We start from the raw sequence: 17,500 nt of genomic DNA, 5'->3' as shown, positions 1-17,500 counted from the left end.
TTTTTCCCTTTACTACTAAAAAATATGTGCTAACCTGATGCCAATTTAAAAGTATAAGATTTGGAATCAAGTGTCAAATATTTTTTATATTTTATATGTATGTATATATATATATATATATATATATATATATATATATATATATATATATATATATATATATATATATATATATATATATATATATATAATGAAAAAAGTGATTTTCTACTAATTTATATATACAGTGCCGGATTTACTGGCAGGCCACTTAGTTTATTTTATTTTTCTTATCAACTTTGTTTCTATTTAAATATATTAGTTGAACAAGGCTGACATTTTTTAAATTAATGTTGACATATAAATATATAGTGATTTATTATAAATAATTATAGACGGAAGTTTAATTTAAGAGAAACATTTTGTTCATTAGTATATATAATAACTCTAATGATCAATCAACACAATGATTTTACATTTTTTATCAAAAAATGTAAAATCATTGTATTTTTTTATTACTTTACATTTTTTATCAAAAATTTAACCAAAGCCTTATAAAAATTATTCTATTCTAGAAGGCCTTGGTTGAAAATATAACAAAGAAAATAATTATAATTATAGCTGCAATTAATTAATGTTTAGAATAGTTGTAAACATTTGTTTGCAAAACGACCAGACTTCTAAAACCTAAGTATAATATATATATATACATATATATATATCACACACACACACACACACACACACACACACACATATATATATATATATATATATATATATATATATATATATATATATATATATATATATATATATATATATATATATATATATATATGTAAAGAAATCTTTATAAAGTAAAACCAAACCTATGCATTTTTCTAACATTAAGTCATTTCGATAACCTTCATAACAACTGCATCGAAATGATCCAATTGTATTAACACATTTTCCAGGTCCACATATGGTTTTAGAAATCACACATTCATTTACATCAACACAAATTGATCCAGTAGCATCAACATCAAATCCTGAGTTACATAAGCATCGATATGAACCATGGTTATTAATGCATTTACCGTTTTGACAAATGTCAGGAATACTACACTCATTTAAGTCTTCTCCAATTTCATTAAAACCTTCACCACTTGGACAAAGCTCTTTGTGCTCCACTAAACAAATGTATGTATATATATATATATATATATATATATATATATATATATATATATATATATATATATATATATATATATATATATTTATATATATATATATATATATATATATATATATATGTATATATATTTATATATATATATTATTGATAAAATTTTATTTTACATGTATTTTTAATTGGACAGACTTCACAAGGATTTCCCCAAGCACGTGCAAAAGCAGAACAACAACAGTTAGATTTCTTAAATTTTAAGTCTCCTAATGCCATCCCACACTGATTATTTAGAATGTTACGATAACAAATACCAGTTCTAATATCTAAAAGTTAAATCAAAATTATTAACAAGAAACACTTTAAATAATGATTTTTTAAATCAAAAGTATTAATGATTTTGTAATTTGAGTAATGACTTTACAATCATATTTTCATTAAAAACGTAAAAAAAAAAAAGTATTATCACAAAGAATACCTTCACATGAATTTCCTTCAAGTTTGTAACCTGTTGGACAAATGCATTGAAAACTTCCATCAGTATTTATACATCGCCCATTTTGACATGCACTTGAAAATTTGCATTCGTTAATATCTAAATGATGCTTTTTAATTTTTATAACATTTTTTTTTAATATATACATAATTTGAAATATAGACATATAGATGTTATTTTGTATGTATTTGAAACACAATGAATTTTTTAGACTTAATTTTATAACTAAAAAAAAAAATTTTAAAGAAAAAAGTAAACAGTATTACCTAAACATTGAGCGCCAACACGTTTGTAACCCCTCTTGCAACCATAACTAGAGTCTAAAAATAAAAATACAAAGAAAGGTTAAAAATAAAAAAGTTTAATTTTATTAAAACATCTAATGATAAAAATAACTTACCTGAGTCACATTTCTCACAATCACTGCCCCATGCAGAACCTAGTCCATTGCAACATTCAGATTTTGAAAGAAAAGAAGCAATTTTTTTTCCACATTTTTTCTCTATTTCATTGTATGTATAGCAGTTTCCTTCACGGTTGTCTAAATATACATTTTGATTCTACAAACAGGGGCATGCGGACATAACATACTACTCACTATTGTAGCAATAATCAGTAAAGATGTTGAAACAAACTTTTTTTGCTCTTTTAGTATAAATTGAGAGAAATCCAAATTATTATTCTCATGTAAATGAATATTTACATGAGAATAATAAAATAAATTATTAATATCAAAAAAAGATCAAAAGATATTGTGAAAATGTTATAATAGCAAAAGGTGTATTTTTTTACTAAATAAATAACAAAGTATTGTATTGTACAAAGTATTGTATTGTTATATTTTTTTCTTTTATTGTACATACTAAACAAAATGCATAATTTAAATTAATTTAAATTAATTTAAATAATTAAAATAATACATAATTTATAAATAATTAAAATAATGCATAATTAAATCACTTTTTCATCTTAGCTCATTTTTTTAATATTTTATTATGAAAATTTAACAACTTCACAACTAATTGATGTAACATAAATAAGACAAATGTCTTATTTTTATAAAGAGTAAGTTTTTAAGTTCTGGAAAAGTGAAACTCACAATAATTGGATTAAATGCTAAGACATATTATTAAAAGTAATAAAAGAAAGCATTCCTGGCCCAAACCTTTTTTACCCAAACCCTCAGTTTGAAACTTGAAGATGAGAGAGGGTTCCAAAGAGCATGCTGGGACAGATACAGTAAAAGGATGAGACGTTACTGAATGGCGAGTCATGTAATAATGAGTTTCGATTGATAAAACTAGAGGTGTTAGCTCTTTTGGGTAGCGACCATGATATTATTGAACTTTGTCTAGCCGAGAAAGAGCATCATTAGTAGAACTAGCACAAATATGACAACAGTATTCCATACAGGGACGAATAAGAGATTTGTATAGGTAAAGAATGAAATCAGGAGTAAAAAAATGGCGAGCATGATAAAGAGAAACAACTTTAGCAGATGCTAACTTTGCAGTCGATAGTATATATGGTTTTCATGATTAGTCAGAAGTGACCAATAATCCAAGAAGCCGTAAAGAAGAGGACTCAGTGAGAGGGTTGCTACTCATTAATATAGGAATGTGACACTATTGCGATTTTTGCTGTAAGTACTTGAGTTTTGTTTGAAGTTAAAATTCACAAACCGCTGCAAGCCCTAATCTGTTACAGAAGTGAGATCAGATTTAAGATCCGCTGTCTGTACTAATGATCGAAAAGAAAAAACTTTGTCAAGACAGGAGTATAAAGTTGAGTCATCAGCAAATAGAGACACTCTAGATGTAAGATTGTCAGGAAGATTATTGATGTAGATAAAAAACAAAACAGGACCAAGGATAGAACCTCGGAGTACCCCAGAATTTACTGGAAATAAAAAAAAATGTTGGCCTTCAAGGATGACTTTGATAAAGCAGTTAGAAAGAAATGATTTAATAATCTCAAAAATCTTCCTAGATACACCATATAAAGCAAGCTTATGGAGAAGACCAGAATGCCAAACTTTATCAACCAGAAGGCCAAACTTTATCGAAAGCTTTAGATACATCAAGAGCAATAGCCCTAGCCGTGCTGCCTTTATCTAATGCACAATAAAATCTTTTAGTCACAGCACTTAAAAAGTCAACCATTAAGCAAGAAGATCAAAAACTGTGTTGATAGTCTAACAATAAGTTATTTGACTTAAGATGGGATGTTAGAAATTTGTTGATCAAAGACTCAAAGACCTTGTTAACAGAAAGACGACTGATGGTACAATAGTTGGAGGGGTCAAAATGTTCTGCAGAGTTTTTAAAAATTAGAACTACAGCTGCCATTTTCCAGCAGGTAAGAAAACAAGATTCATTTAAGCACTTATTAAAAGTTTAGAGAAAATTAAAGAGAGTTTTGCAGAACAATTTCGTAAGACTATGACAGGAATGTTGTTTGGACCACAAGCAGAAGAGAAGTTTAATTGAGATATGACTTTTGCAATTGAACCTGGAGTGATTTGAATTTCTAACAATGGGTTGACCTCTTTAACTGGAATGGAAGGAAGAGAATGGCCATAAGATTCAAGAGTCCAATTAAAAAAAAGTTCTTTGCAAATAGTTTAGCCTTATCCTTTTGCTAATAGCTTAGCTTTATCTTTAGGAGAGATAATAAGATCAACCCTATGAATTAGAGATGGAATGTTAGACCTACAATTGTTAATGACGGTGTTAAAGATTTTCAAAAGGAATCTGAAATAAGTTACAAGATTTGGTAAACTGGGAATAATGGAGAATAGCATAACTGAGCACCTTTTTACATTGATTTCTTGCAACAATAAATAGCTGTTTAATCTTAAGAGAGTTGTTCTTTTGAAAAAAATGGAAAAATGATTACAATTAGATATAGCAGCTGCACAAGAAGGCAAAAACCATAAAGCAGAATGAGGTTTGACTTGGAACCAATGAGAAGGAATAAAAGCTTCTATTCCTATCTTGATCCAGGAGATTATGTAGAACGCACATTTATCAAAGACCCCATACTTAATTTATTTCATTGTTCTGTATTTTATAAATTATAGTAACTATAAATAGATTTCTTACTTATTCAACTATATTATTAAACTTGAAAAATATTCTGTTAATACAATAATTATTTTACCTTTACAGAACTTTCTCTTCTCGTCATAGTAACTACCTGGAGGACACTCACAATAAAAAGACCCTCCTGTGTTTATGCATTTTCCACCAACACATGGGTTTGTCAAGCACTCATCTTCATCTTTGCATATTCTTGATTCTTTTATAAACTGATATCCTTTAGGACATTCACATATAAAACTACCCAATGTATTTGTACATTTTCCACCTTCACACATTCCTGCTTCCAAACATTCATCAATATCTACAAAATTTAGCATACATCATTGTAATTGAATTAAATTTGTTTAAGGTCATGGCAAATATTAACTAACAAATCTTAACTTTTTTAAATTCATCTTACTATTTATTATCCATAAAAAGTAAAATTTATTAAAAGAAAACTGTTGTATAAAAAATTCAATAGTTTAATGGATATATAGTAGTAGACTTAAAATAAATAGGATGAATGAATAACATATTGTTTAATAGATATATAGTAGTAGACTGAAGACTGTAGATATATGTATAATGGTTGTCTAAATCTTTTTTTGTGAATTTTAAACATTGCAATTTTTTTGGAAATCTTCGAACAGAACAAACTTTTGAAGTTTTCGAAATATCTCAAATTCAATTAGAATTATTATTAAACCTCTAATTTAAGTTTTGCTAATTCTCAAACTTAATCAGAACTTTTATTAAATTATCAATTTGATATGGGATTTTATCACAACCCCAATTTAAACCAGGCTTTTATTAAACTTCAATTTTAACCAAACCTAATGTATTTTTTTTTTAATTTCAATTCTTGTATTTTGAAAACTTTTAAAATTCAAGTTTTTTTTTAAATAAAAAGTAATAAAACATACCATTTTGGCAATTTTAATGGTGACATTATTTTTATATTGCTTTAGGAGTTTAGTTTGGTTGAGTAAATAAATTTGAATGGTTGAATGAATAAATTTTTTAGTTTGATTAAGTGAATAAATTTTTTAGTTTGGTTGAATGAATAAATTTTTTACTTTGGTTAAATGAACAAATTTTTTTCTTTGTTATGATTATTATGTGATTAAATTTTATTTTAAGGAAACTAAAAAACTATTAAACTACTAGTTATAATGGCTTATAGACATTGCAAAATTTTCTAGATATTGCATAATTTTCTAGACATTGCATAATTTTCTAGAATGGCATAATTTTTTAGACATTGCATAATTTTCTAGACATTTCATAACTTTCTAGACATTGCATAATTTTCTAGACATTGTATAACTTTCTAGACAGCATAACTTTCTAGACTTAACATAATTTTCTAGACATTGCATAATTTTCTAGACATTGCTTAACTTTCTAGACTTAACATAACTTTCTAGACATTACATAATTAAGTTGTAAAAATTCATCTAGTATAATAATCTGATAAATCTAATATAATATAATGATAATCTAATATAATTATCTTGTTGATTGAATTTGATAATCTAGTTGATTGAATTTATTAATCTAGCTAGATTTAAATCTTCTAAAAGCTGGCACAGAACTTAATTAAAGAATAGAATCAATAACAAATAACAAAGAACAAATAACAAATAACAAGTGGAACAATGGAACTAACTGTAAAAAAAAACAAGTATCAAATGAGATATACATCCTTTGTTCAGTATTATACAGTCACAAATTTTCTTTGCTTCTGTTACATGTGATTTTTTTTAGTTTTAATTTATCTCCCAAGGCCATGAAGATTACTACAGTCGGGGAGGCTACTTTTAATTGTGGTTACAACCTTCTTTCAACTCTACAACTCCAAAACATGAGCCTTGATTAACAAGGCCACTGCACAGAGAAACAGGTTGAGCACAGTTCTACCAGGGACGTGGTAGGGGATAGAACTCGGAACTTCTTGCTTATGAGGTCACTACAGCATTTTTCTTACCGCATTTGGTACCTCATATGGTAATAATAATGGTAACTATTTATTGACAACTCTAAAAAGAATTTAAAAGCTGTACTACTTAACAATAGAAATTAAACATATTCTTTCATTACAGTTAGATGCATTCTTCAATACCAGTTGGACACATCCTTGAATACCAGTCAGGCACATTCTTCAATACCTGTTGGACACAGTGTAAATTTAAAAAAAGACTATGTTAATAGAGCTCTTTAAAATAAAGAATTTTGCTTAGGTACCTGTGGAAAAAATTGCCTGTCTGAAAACTATCTACTCTAAATAAAATAGGTCTTGATCAAACAATTTGTTAAGACACTGAATTACAGCAGAGGTACATTTAAAGAGGTCAGATCAATGTTTCTTTAACTATCAGATGCCAGATTTTTTCATGGTGTGTTTATTGGACCACATCTAAAACAGATATTTGCATCAGAACTTTTTCAAAATAACATGCCAGAAAAAGAAAAAAAACTTGGGTTGCATTCAAGCATGTTGTTTTCAATTTTCTAAAGAACAATAAAACTAAAAAAAAAAAGGAACTGATTTTGATGAATTACTTGACAACTATCAGAATTTGGGCTTCAGAATGTTATTTAAACTGCGCTATTTATATGCTCATCTTGACTTCTTCCATCCAAACTTAGAAGCTGTTATATATAATATAAACAATAAATATTGTGTCTGTCCTTTAAGTCTATGTCAATACATTCACTTGAGAAAACCTTAAAGTCTCAAGTTAATAAAATATTTGAAAAAATAAAAATTCATAAAATATTTAAAAAAATGAAAATTAATGAAGTATTTTGAATTGTTTTGGGTTATTATCATGAAATCAGAGTTTTTTGAAAACATTTCAATTGAAAAAATTTTATATAATTTTAAAACAATAAACATCATCTATTCTTTTTATGTTTATTTCAAGGTATTCAGCTTTCATGAAACATTTAAAACTAATTATGTTTTAATTAAAAAAAATTTTTAATATAATAAAATTTTTGTTTTCTAACATTATAGTTTGTTCCATTACAGTCCATTTATTTTTAATACTTATAATAAATCAAAATCTTCTTAACCGAACTAAACATAACTGTATGTAAGTACTATATAAATACTTTTTCAGACCCAGTGGTTCTATTTGGAACCATTACCATTTTTCAGCTTTGTCAGCGTGTATTTTTAACTTGAGTTACAAGTTTTAATAGTTATTTTCTTACTTTAGTAGTTTACATTTATTTATAGAAATTTATTGCTAAATAATATATCCTAAGTAGTATATATTCTACATATTTTTATGCACATTTTATGCAATTTATAATTTTTTTTTTACCAATACAAAATATGTAGGGCTGAAACGGTTAAATTAGGTTTATTTCAATCATTACTATTTTTTGTTTAAATGAAATATATTTTGTAAACAAAAAATATAATCAAAAAATAAGAGCAACTTAACTCTCTCTATAACAAAGGCCAGTGCTATAGGTAAACCACATAACTTTAAATATAAAATAAATACATAGAAAATAATTAACCTTGACAAGCTTTATTTGTGATATTTGTGAACCCCTTATCGCAGATACATTGATAATCTTTAAAAAGGTTAACACAACTTCCATGTTCACAAATTCCTTTGGAAAGCCCAGCATTAATACTACATTCATCAATATCTTTGCCAGTATCATCCAAACCTGGTCCATGAATGCATAGTTTTTCATATCGAGAAGATCCTTAAAAAAGTATAACTCATTACATACAGAAAAAAAAGTATAATTAAAAAAATTAAAATCACTTTATTTTAACATAAAAACTAAAAAATCAGCCAAAATACTATTAGTAATATAACTTTAAATAGGTTTCCTCTTTGTCACACTGTATGCATCTTTTTGTGCAAAAACTTTTTAATTGTGCTTAAACTGTTAAATAACGGAATATTTAAGTTGTCTTTTGGTATTGTTTATTGTTCATATCATTTACTTAGAAAACATTACATTTTAATTGTAAAAAAAGCAATTGTGAAATAGGATTTAATTTCTTATTAATAAGGATTAAGGATTTAATTTCTTATTAATAAATAGGATTTAAATCAGTTTTTTCTAAAAAGAGATTTCTAAAAAAAGATTTTTAAATTAATTTTTGTTTTAAAATTGTTATGTAAAAAAAACTTATTAAATAATCACAATTTATATTCTAAGTGTGTGTATATATATATATATATATATATATATATACATATATATATATATATATATATATATATATATATATATATATATATATATATATATATATATATATTCACATTAAAAAGTTTTGTTTAGAAATGTCAGGAAAAACTCTTAAAACATAAAAGTTAAAGGTAATTTACGTCGTTTTAGCTTTTATGTCGCTAATTTTTTTATAAAATGAGCTTTTTAAAACCACATTACTTCGAAATGAAGCAAGTTGGGGCAGCTAACTTTTCTTAAAGTTTCTTATAGAAGGATACAAACTCTCTGTAAAATAAGAATCAGCTTGGCGAAGGAATCTAAGGTAAAAAGTCCTAGCACTATAAAAATCAGTTTAAACTCGTGACAATTGCATTTTTTAAATGCATTTCTTACAACGCGTATAAATACATATTTCAAATATTTTCATAATTTAAGATAAAGTTATCTATTATCTTTGTATATATAGAAAATTAAATTGAAAGGTTTTGTATTTAGGGAGAAAATCAAGATTTAAAAATGATAAAATTTTAATGACAAAAAAAAGCTGTATTTGGTCACTTTCAAACATAAATTAACGTTTTAATCTTTTATTCCAGTACTTACTTTTTATACCGTTAAAATCATAAGAAACTGTAGAAAATAGTTAGCTAGTAACATTATTTAAATTGCGCTACTCAAAAAACTGTATTTTGGCCAAATTTTAAGTGTTTCTAAATCACTGTGCAGTTAAATTAGTTAGAGATTTTTTTAGCAGTTCAAAGAAAAGTTCTTAATATACATCAAGTTGATAAAAAAAATCAAAAAATCAATCAAAATGAATATTCTGAACATTAACAATTTTGTAAGAATTTTGAATGTAAACATTTACCATACAGGCAGTAAACTTATCTTAGCAAGGTTTAATGTAATGTAAACATCAAACAAAAGGATATAAATTAAACAATCTTTTACAGTTTTGAAGGGAACTTCTTAATCAATATAATACAGCAGAAGGGAATATCTTAATCAATATAATACAACAGAAGAAAACATCTTAATCCATATAATACAACAGAAGGGAACATCTTAATCAATTTAATACAATTTAATAAATTTGTATACATATATTTATTTAGTTTATTAATTTAAAAAGTTATAAATAACATTAAAACTAATAGTAAAATGTTATTCTTATAGAAACTGTCATAATACTAAAGGTTTGTTAATTTTTGTTTACCTCTTTTGGGGCATGATTCACAACCTGCTCCCCAAGCCCTAATTCCAGTATTTTCCATGCCACAGCAACATTTCACTCTAGAAAGTTCAGTTAAAAGAGGTTTTGAACATTGAAGTCCATTAAAGCTTGCATAACACTTGTCACTGCGAGTTTCTATTTAAAAAAAAAAAAAAAAACTTGTTAAGACTAGGTATATTCTTATCATCTTATATTTTAAAATTTATTTTAACAAATTTGAATACTATATAACTTAAGCATCACTTAGCATAACTTACTATAGCATAACTTTATGATGATATATTATATAACAAATAAACAGTGATCACTACCATCTCGATGGTTACAAAACCTCTAAGGTTATGAAACCACAGATATGGAGGTGGTATTTGTATTTGAAAGATAATTACAAACTATTAATAAAAAAGTATACCAACGCAAGATGTTCCTGATTCTGTTACTCTGAAGCCAAAGTTACAACTACATCGATAACTTCCAGGGCCATTAATACACTCACCACCATAACAAATATCAGGCATATTCTTGCATTCATCATAATCTAACAAGTAAATATAAATTTTTAACATTTTTCTCAAAATAATTTTAAAAATAAAATGTTTAATATTAATCATTTATAAAATTATTCTTTTTTGAATGAAATTTATTAAATACTAAAACTATCGTCTTTTGTTTCTTTATTGAATGCATCACATAATTAGTCACTGCCTAATTCTATTTTACTGCCTAATTCTGTTTTACTATCTAATTCACTGCCCAAATTCACTTCCACATTCAATCCTACATTGTATAAATATAAACTAGTTTTATTTTTCCAGATTAATAAAATTTTGACTAAAAAGGACAAGATTCAAAAAAAATTATTCTATCAATCCAAGTAGAAAGCCTTACCTCCTGAAATACATCATCAATGTCTACCAAAGAAAATTTTTGGAAAATATTTAATATTTATAATAATAAATTTTATATTTTGGAAATATTTTCCATAGGAAACAGTTTGAGGTTCTAATACTTTTTTAATATTACTTTTTTACATAAATTTGTTTTCTTTAATTTTAATTTATTTAACTCAAAATTAAATCTAAAGGTTATTTATTAAATTAATCATAAGGTTATTTCCTTCTATTTTTTTTTTATGTTTTGTATTTATATAATATTCATCATTTTAACATTTCATTTTTATTATTTATAATTTGAACTCCTGAAAAGCAGCTTTCATTTTTTTAGGAAAAACATTTGCAAGATGCAGAAAAAATACGTAAATCTGCTTTGCGTGTCAAAAGTTTGATCAAAGAAAAAATTTGTTTTAGAATAAGTTTATTTGCTTTTTGACATATCGTCACAATCATAGCACAATCGCCTAAGTCATTTTTTGGGAGTTTTGAGTTAAAATATATAGCTTATACAGTCTTCTATAATGTGGCAAATCGCCTATGTCTTAAACCAATCAGAAAGCAGTTTATTTTCAATTTTTTTCATTTCTGCCTAAATTTTAACTTAGGCGACTTGTTTTCTTCAACATGACTACTCATACCATGCCGCTTTTCTACAGTGATTCAGAAGTCAGAAGAATATTGGATGAAAGTAAGAATTTTTTAAAATATTGATTAATAAGAAATATATATTTTATCACATATATGTTTATTAATGTTTAAAATATAAATCGCTCAAGTTTAAGCACAGTCATGCACTAAAGGAATAAGTGTCTGCTGTGATTTCTCTTTAAGAAAAACTGATTTAGGCAATTGCGATAGTTTGTCTATTATGATTATAGTATCTTGATTTTTCGAGTGTTATTAACTTAAATTAAAACAAATAATATAATAATATTCTTTTGTTTTAATGTATAAAGTAAAATAAAGCTTTTACATGTAGTAGATAGGCCTAGAGGAAAAATACTTGGTCTAGAGTCAATCGACTTACACTTTGAAACATGTAGTGACTTTATATTATGACTCAATAATGTTGTATGTAGAGATTCAAAATCTAAGCATTTAATTCAAAAACTTATTTTAATGTTCAGGTTCCAATGATAATGAGGAAACATGTGATGATAGCTCTCTCCCTGTTGGGATATTAGTCAATGAACAAGACCAGAGGGAAAAGACAAACATTGAATTAAGTTCCTCCCTTATCGAATGCCTGATACAAGCATCAGAGGTTGAACAGGAATCTTACTAGAATGTTCTTGTAAATACAGTTAATACAGATTTAGTTTCACCTTTAAATTGCATGTCTGAAGATTTAAAAAAGGAAACCATAGATGATAGACCTTCAAGAGAAAACAAATATCAGCCATTTGAACTAGACTCTTCTAGTTTAGGTCCTTTAGCAGAACGAGTAAAGAGAAAGAAAAGCAATAGACCACAACCAGAAACATGGAATGAAAATGTAGCAAAGACAAAGAGCCTTAAAGGTGAAGAGTATACCAGCAGATGAGTAGTTGTTAATGAAGAAAGAAAGATGGGTAAAAATTTTTGCCAGAAATCAAAACTCAGAAACTGTTGGGATGTAGCAGAAGAAGAAAGAGATTTGATCTATACATCTTTTTGGGAAATGACATCCTGGAGTGAGAGGCAAAATGTTGTCAGAGCCATGGTAACATCTGTTTCAAAGAAACAAAAGAAATCAGAAAATAACAAAAGGTCTCATAATTTCATGTATAAATTGAGACTTCAAAATGGAACAGTTGTACAAGTGTGCAAAATAATGTTTTGTTCCACTTTAGGAATGCCAGAGAGAACTATTAATGATTGGCTAAATGCTGGAACTGGTAAATGTCCAGATGATATGGAAGAGATTAAAAAATCTGTTCCTAATAAAAACATGTCTGATGAAGACGCGCAATTTATAAAAGAGTGGCTACTTAAAGTACCCTGTGTGAACTCTCATTATTGTCGAAAGGTTCAAGCCTATAAAGAAAAAAGATTTCTTGAGCCAGGCACAAAGGTAATTGACTTATATAACTTATATACATCAGATGCAACCTCTGCTGAAAGAAGAGAAGCTGGATTAACATATTTTAAGAATACCTTTCACTCTCTCAAGATGTCAGTTTTTATGCCTCACAAAGACCAATGTGACACTTGTATCGCAGCAAAAATGGGAAACATTACTGTAGAAGAACATCAGACTCATTTAGCTTTGAAATATGATGCTCAAAAGCAAAAAGATCAAGACAAAGAAAGAGGATTAATGGATAAAAGTGTGTCAGTTTGGACTATGGACACTCAGTCAGTGCTACTTTGTCCTCAGAGTAAAGCAAGCGCATTGTATTACAAGACAAAGCTACAGGTGCATAATTTCATAATGTATAACATGTGTAATCAAGATGGATATTGTTATGTATGGGACGAAACTAAAGGGGATGTCTCAAGTGAAGTATTTGCATATTTGCAATACTCACATTTTAAAACCATACTTCATGCAAACAGAAATATCAAAGAACTTATAATATGGAGCGAAGGTTGTGGCTATCAAAACAAAAATGCACATTTATCAAACATTTACTATTGTTTATCAAAAGAGACAGGTGTCTCTATCTATCAAAAGTATCTTGTTTCTGGACATACGAACATGGAATGTGATGCAATGCAGTGTCATTGAGAGATTAACAATTATTCAATACCGCAACTAGAAAAGTTACCTTACAATACAATAATTGAATAATTTGAAAAGTTATCTTAAATACATTGAATGTTTCAGTAATGTTATTACATACTAATCAAATAAAAGCTGTTTTTGTGTGTTACTGTTACTATAAAATTATATTTTTGTTATTAACATGAAAAAAATTGTGTTTTTCAAAAAAAAAACTTTCACCAATCATTTTTTTCTTTTGTAAATGTATATTAAATGTATTATTAAGCAGTACAACAAATACAAGCTGTATTCACATATTACAAACTCTTTCTATTATAATTTTTTTATTGTTTTCTTAGAATCACAATCGCATAAATCATAATAAGAACTTGTTTTATTGTATAAGTCATTTTCTTAGGATACCAATCGCCTATATCTTATTGTGTCTCAACGGTAATACACAAATCACTTTTAAAGTAATATATGAGAGCATCTAAGTTATAAGATGCAAAATAAACCAAAGTGACGTAGCAAAAGAAATACCGAAGTTATTCAGTTTTTTTTACTTTTCTCAAAACAAGAAAAAATGACTTAGGCAATTGTGCTATGATCGTGACGATATTCAGATCAGATTTCAGTCAGTTAATAAGCCATAATAAGTTAATAAACCAGGATAAAGATCATAAAAAGGTTTAAAAAAGCCTAACATTCCTGAAGGATCAGAGATGAGAAAGAAAGATGATGATTTCAGAGGAAGACAAAGACTACTTGAAAAAAATTATTAACATTTTTTTGCATGTAGAATAGGTTTTCATTCATTTAGCATTTGTTTTAATCATATTTTTTTTGTTTGTTTAGATTGATAAAGCAAAATTAGAAAGCGGAAAATTAGAAAATGGAAAGGCAGAGGAAGAAAAAAAAGAAGAGAAAGAGTTCAGAAAAATCTGAAGTTTCTGAAAAAGAAGATATTACATCTAAGTATTTGGTTTTTGAAAATCATTTAGATATTTTGGAGTCGAATTATGTTTCTTGTAGAAAGAATAAGAACAAGATTCTCTTTTTAAAAAAACTAAAAAAACGAGTTTACTACTAAAACACTTACTGAAGCTGCTTGAGCTATAAGATAAAATATAAATCATTGAGATCAAGATACTAACTAATCTTAATGATGGTTGATGATTAATGATAATCTTAATACACATTGAAAATTTTAACATCTCTCTATCAACTCTTGAAAGAAATGGAAGATAGATACAAAAGTATTGAGATACAGGATGATTTTAATAGAAATGAAATCATAGATAAGTTTAAAGGCAAAAAATCAATCTTACAGATTGACACTAAATAGGTAAGCAAACTTGTGAACAGAAGAACATCTCTGTTACAAATGACATTAGGTGTATCTAGTCCAGATGCTCCAGATTTAGAAGGCATACTGCTAGGTGTTTAAACAATGGAGGAAAGTTTAAACAATGCCAGCTTCTTTACAAATGATATGTATGACCCATGGTTTCTAAAAAGTAGAATAGCAGCCTCTGCTTTAAAATGCAACTTGGAAATGTTAAAAGACTTATACGAACTGAAGAAATTTTTTTGCTCTTGGAAATATAAAGACCTTGGGAATACTCTTAGAAAAAGCTTAAAAAGACACACATGACATGACAAGACATGGCATTTAGATGAACAACTAGTTGTTCTTGCATTAACAGACAAAGATCTTCTTGATTGACAAAGATCTTCTTGATTGACAAAATTCTTTCTTTGCATTAACAGACAAAGATCTATCACAAAAATTGAAATGATAAATTTTTGCTCATCAATGATAAGCCAGACATAAAATCAGGCAAGCCGCCAATCAGGCTTTATCTGAAAATAATTTATTATAAAAAGTTTTAATGTTGTGTGTCAGTGCAATTTGATTAAACTATTTTTTCAAACTAAAAGTCATAAATAACTTCTGATGATTTCTGATTCAACAATTAAAAAATCATTATTATTATTATAAATAATGATTTTTTTTTTGATTTTTTTGATTTTTTTTTTTTTTGATTCTTTGATCAGTTTTTACTTTCTGAAAAATTAAAATTATAACATTATTTTGATAAATATTTTATATACTTCTTATATTGAAAAAACATATTATAAATTGATGACTAAATTAACTTGCTTTTGTTATTGTTGAATTTTACACTATTCTTAAAAATATTTCAATAGAAAATATTTTATTTCTCTGAAGAAAATCAAATTTTATTTTCTTTAAGCAGAATTAAATTCAATACAATTTATTTGTACAATTTTGTATATAGACTTTTAATACCTTTACATGATTTTCCATCTTGGGAAAGTTCATAACCAGGAGGACAAATACATTTGTATGAACCATCTGTATTTACACAACGACCACCTATGCACAACTCTTTAATAGTGCGACACTCATCAATATCTTCAAAAAAAAAATTTTTAATTTAAAGAACTTTAATTTAAGGCAAAGAGTTAGTAGAAAAAAAAAAAAAATCATTAAAGTTTTCAGCCAATAACTAAAACAATTTAGAAGTTCTTTTATACCTACACAAGCAGTATCACTTTGAGCATAATAACCTTCCTTGCACTGGCAAATGTAGCTTCCATTTGTATTTAAACATTTACTATCGCCTGGACAAATACCTGGTGTTAAGCATTCATTTCTGTCAACACATATATTCTCTGTCAAGCCTGATTCAAAACCTTGATTGCATCGACATTGAAAAGTACCAGGGAAATTTTTGCATACTCCATTGATACATGAACTAGAGTTCTCACATTCATCTACATCCATACAAGCAAAACCATCAGGACTTTGTACATGACCCTCAGGACATCTACATTTAAAGCTGCCTGGGGTATTTTCACAAGCTCCACCATGGCATAAACCATCATATTTCTTGCACTCATTCAAGTCAGCGCAGTAATTATTTCTATTTTTCTCATAGCCGACCTTACAAAAGCATTTGAACTTTCCATTCATCTTTTCACACCTACCATTGTTGCAACTTGATAAAAACATATCATCACATTGAACATCCCCATCCTCACCAGTGCCTACAAGATTATCATCTACGTCTTTGGAATCAATGCCATTATTACTGTTCCTAGTTGGAATGGAAGTATTGGTGCTGGCAAATCCAATATTGTTATTATTAGTTTCTCCTGTATTACCTTTCTTGTCTTCAGGTAACTTTATATCAACGCTGTCAATATCAAAAATGTTGTCATCAGAGCAACCCAGCTCCTTATAGGAATCTAAAAAACATGAACTTAAAAATATATCATAATAAACTAATTAAAAATTTTAACTAAATAACTAACTTTATATATATACATATAGTTTACCATCTCCTTTTGCCGGACATTGTTGACAGAATTCAAAAGCCCTTCCTGGGTTTCCACAACAACATTGCCTTTTAGAAACTTCTCTTTTTGAAGGTATAGTACATTTCCCATCGTCAAAGTTTTTATAACAAACTGCATACTTTTCAATTGCTAAATATAATATAAAATATATATAACAAAATATAAACTTACACAAGTAATTCATTACAAATGTCTAACTTTAAAAATTATATTATAAAATCAGATAAACAAAAATATGAATATGTTTCTATAACAACTAAAAAAGATAAAAAAAACAAAAAAAAAACAATGAAAATAAAACCTAAAAAAATTTTAGAATACATTCTCTTTTAAAAGTTACTTAAGAAATGTGA

General features: G+C 26.9%; 1 protein-coding gene across 3 annotated transcripts in view; it reads right to left on the bottom strand.

Moving 5' to 3' along the window:
- The window catches only part of LOC100212320 (fibrillin-2), a 125,185-nt gene that overhangs the window by 51,775 nt on the left and 55,910 nt on the right, over positions 1 to 17,500 (bottom strand). For all 3 annotated transcript variants that reach the window (XM_065816742.1, XM_065816741.1, XM_065816743.1), the window contains exons 13-24: positions 17,127 to 17,276; positions 16,323 to 17,036; positions 16,075 to 16,200; positions 10,591 to 10,716; positions 10,161 to 10,313; positions 8,270 to 8,464; positions 4,812 to 5,054; positions 2,050 to 2,190; positions 1,916 to 1,969; positions 1,632 to 1,748; positions 1,327 to 1,479; positions 852 to 1,154 (exon numbers count right to left, since the gene is read on the bottom strand). In XM_065816742.1, the coding sequence (XP_065672814.1) occupies positions 852 to 1,154; positions 1,327 to 1,479; positions 1,632 to 1,748; positions 1,916 to 1,969; positions 2,050 to 2,190; positions 4,812 to 5,054; positions 8,270 to 8,464; positions 10,161 to 10,313; positions 10,591 to 10,716; positions 16,075 to 16,200; positions 16,323 to 17,036; positions 17,127 to 17,276 (2,475 nt within the window). The remainder of the gene's footprint in view (positions 1 to 851; positions 1,155 to 1,326; positions 1,480 to 1,631; positions 1,749 to 1,915; positions 1,970 to 2,049; positions 2,191 to 4,811; positions 5,055 to 8,269; positions 8,465 to 10,160; positions 10,314 to 10,590; positions 10,717 to 16,074; positions 16,201 to 16,322; positions 17,037 to 17,126; positions 17,277 to 17,500) is intronic.

The sequence above is a fragment of the Hydra vulgaris genome, chromosome 13, assembly GCF_038396675.1.
Source record: "Hydra vulgaris chromosome 13, alternate assembly HydraT2T_AEP".
Classification (NCBI taxonomy): Eukaryota; Metazoa; Cnidaria; class Hydrozoa; order Anthoathecata; family Hydridae; genus Hydra; species Hydra vulgaris.
Note: the sequence above shows the minus strand (reverse complement) of the source record. Positions and strands in the feature narration are given on the sequence as shown.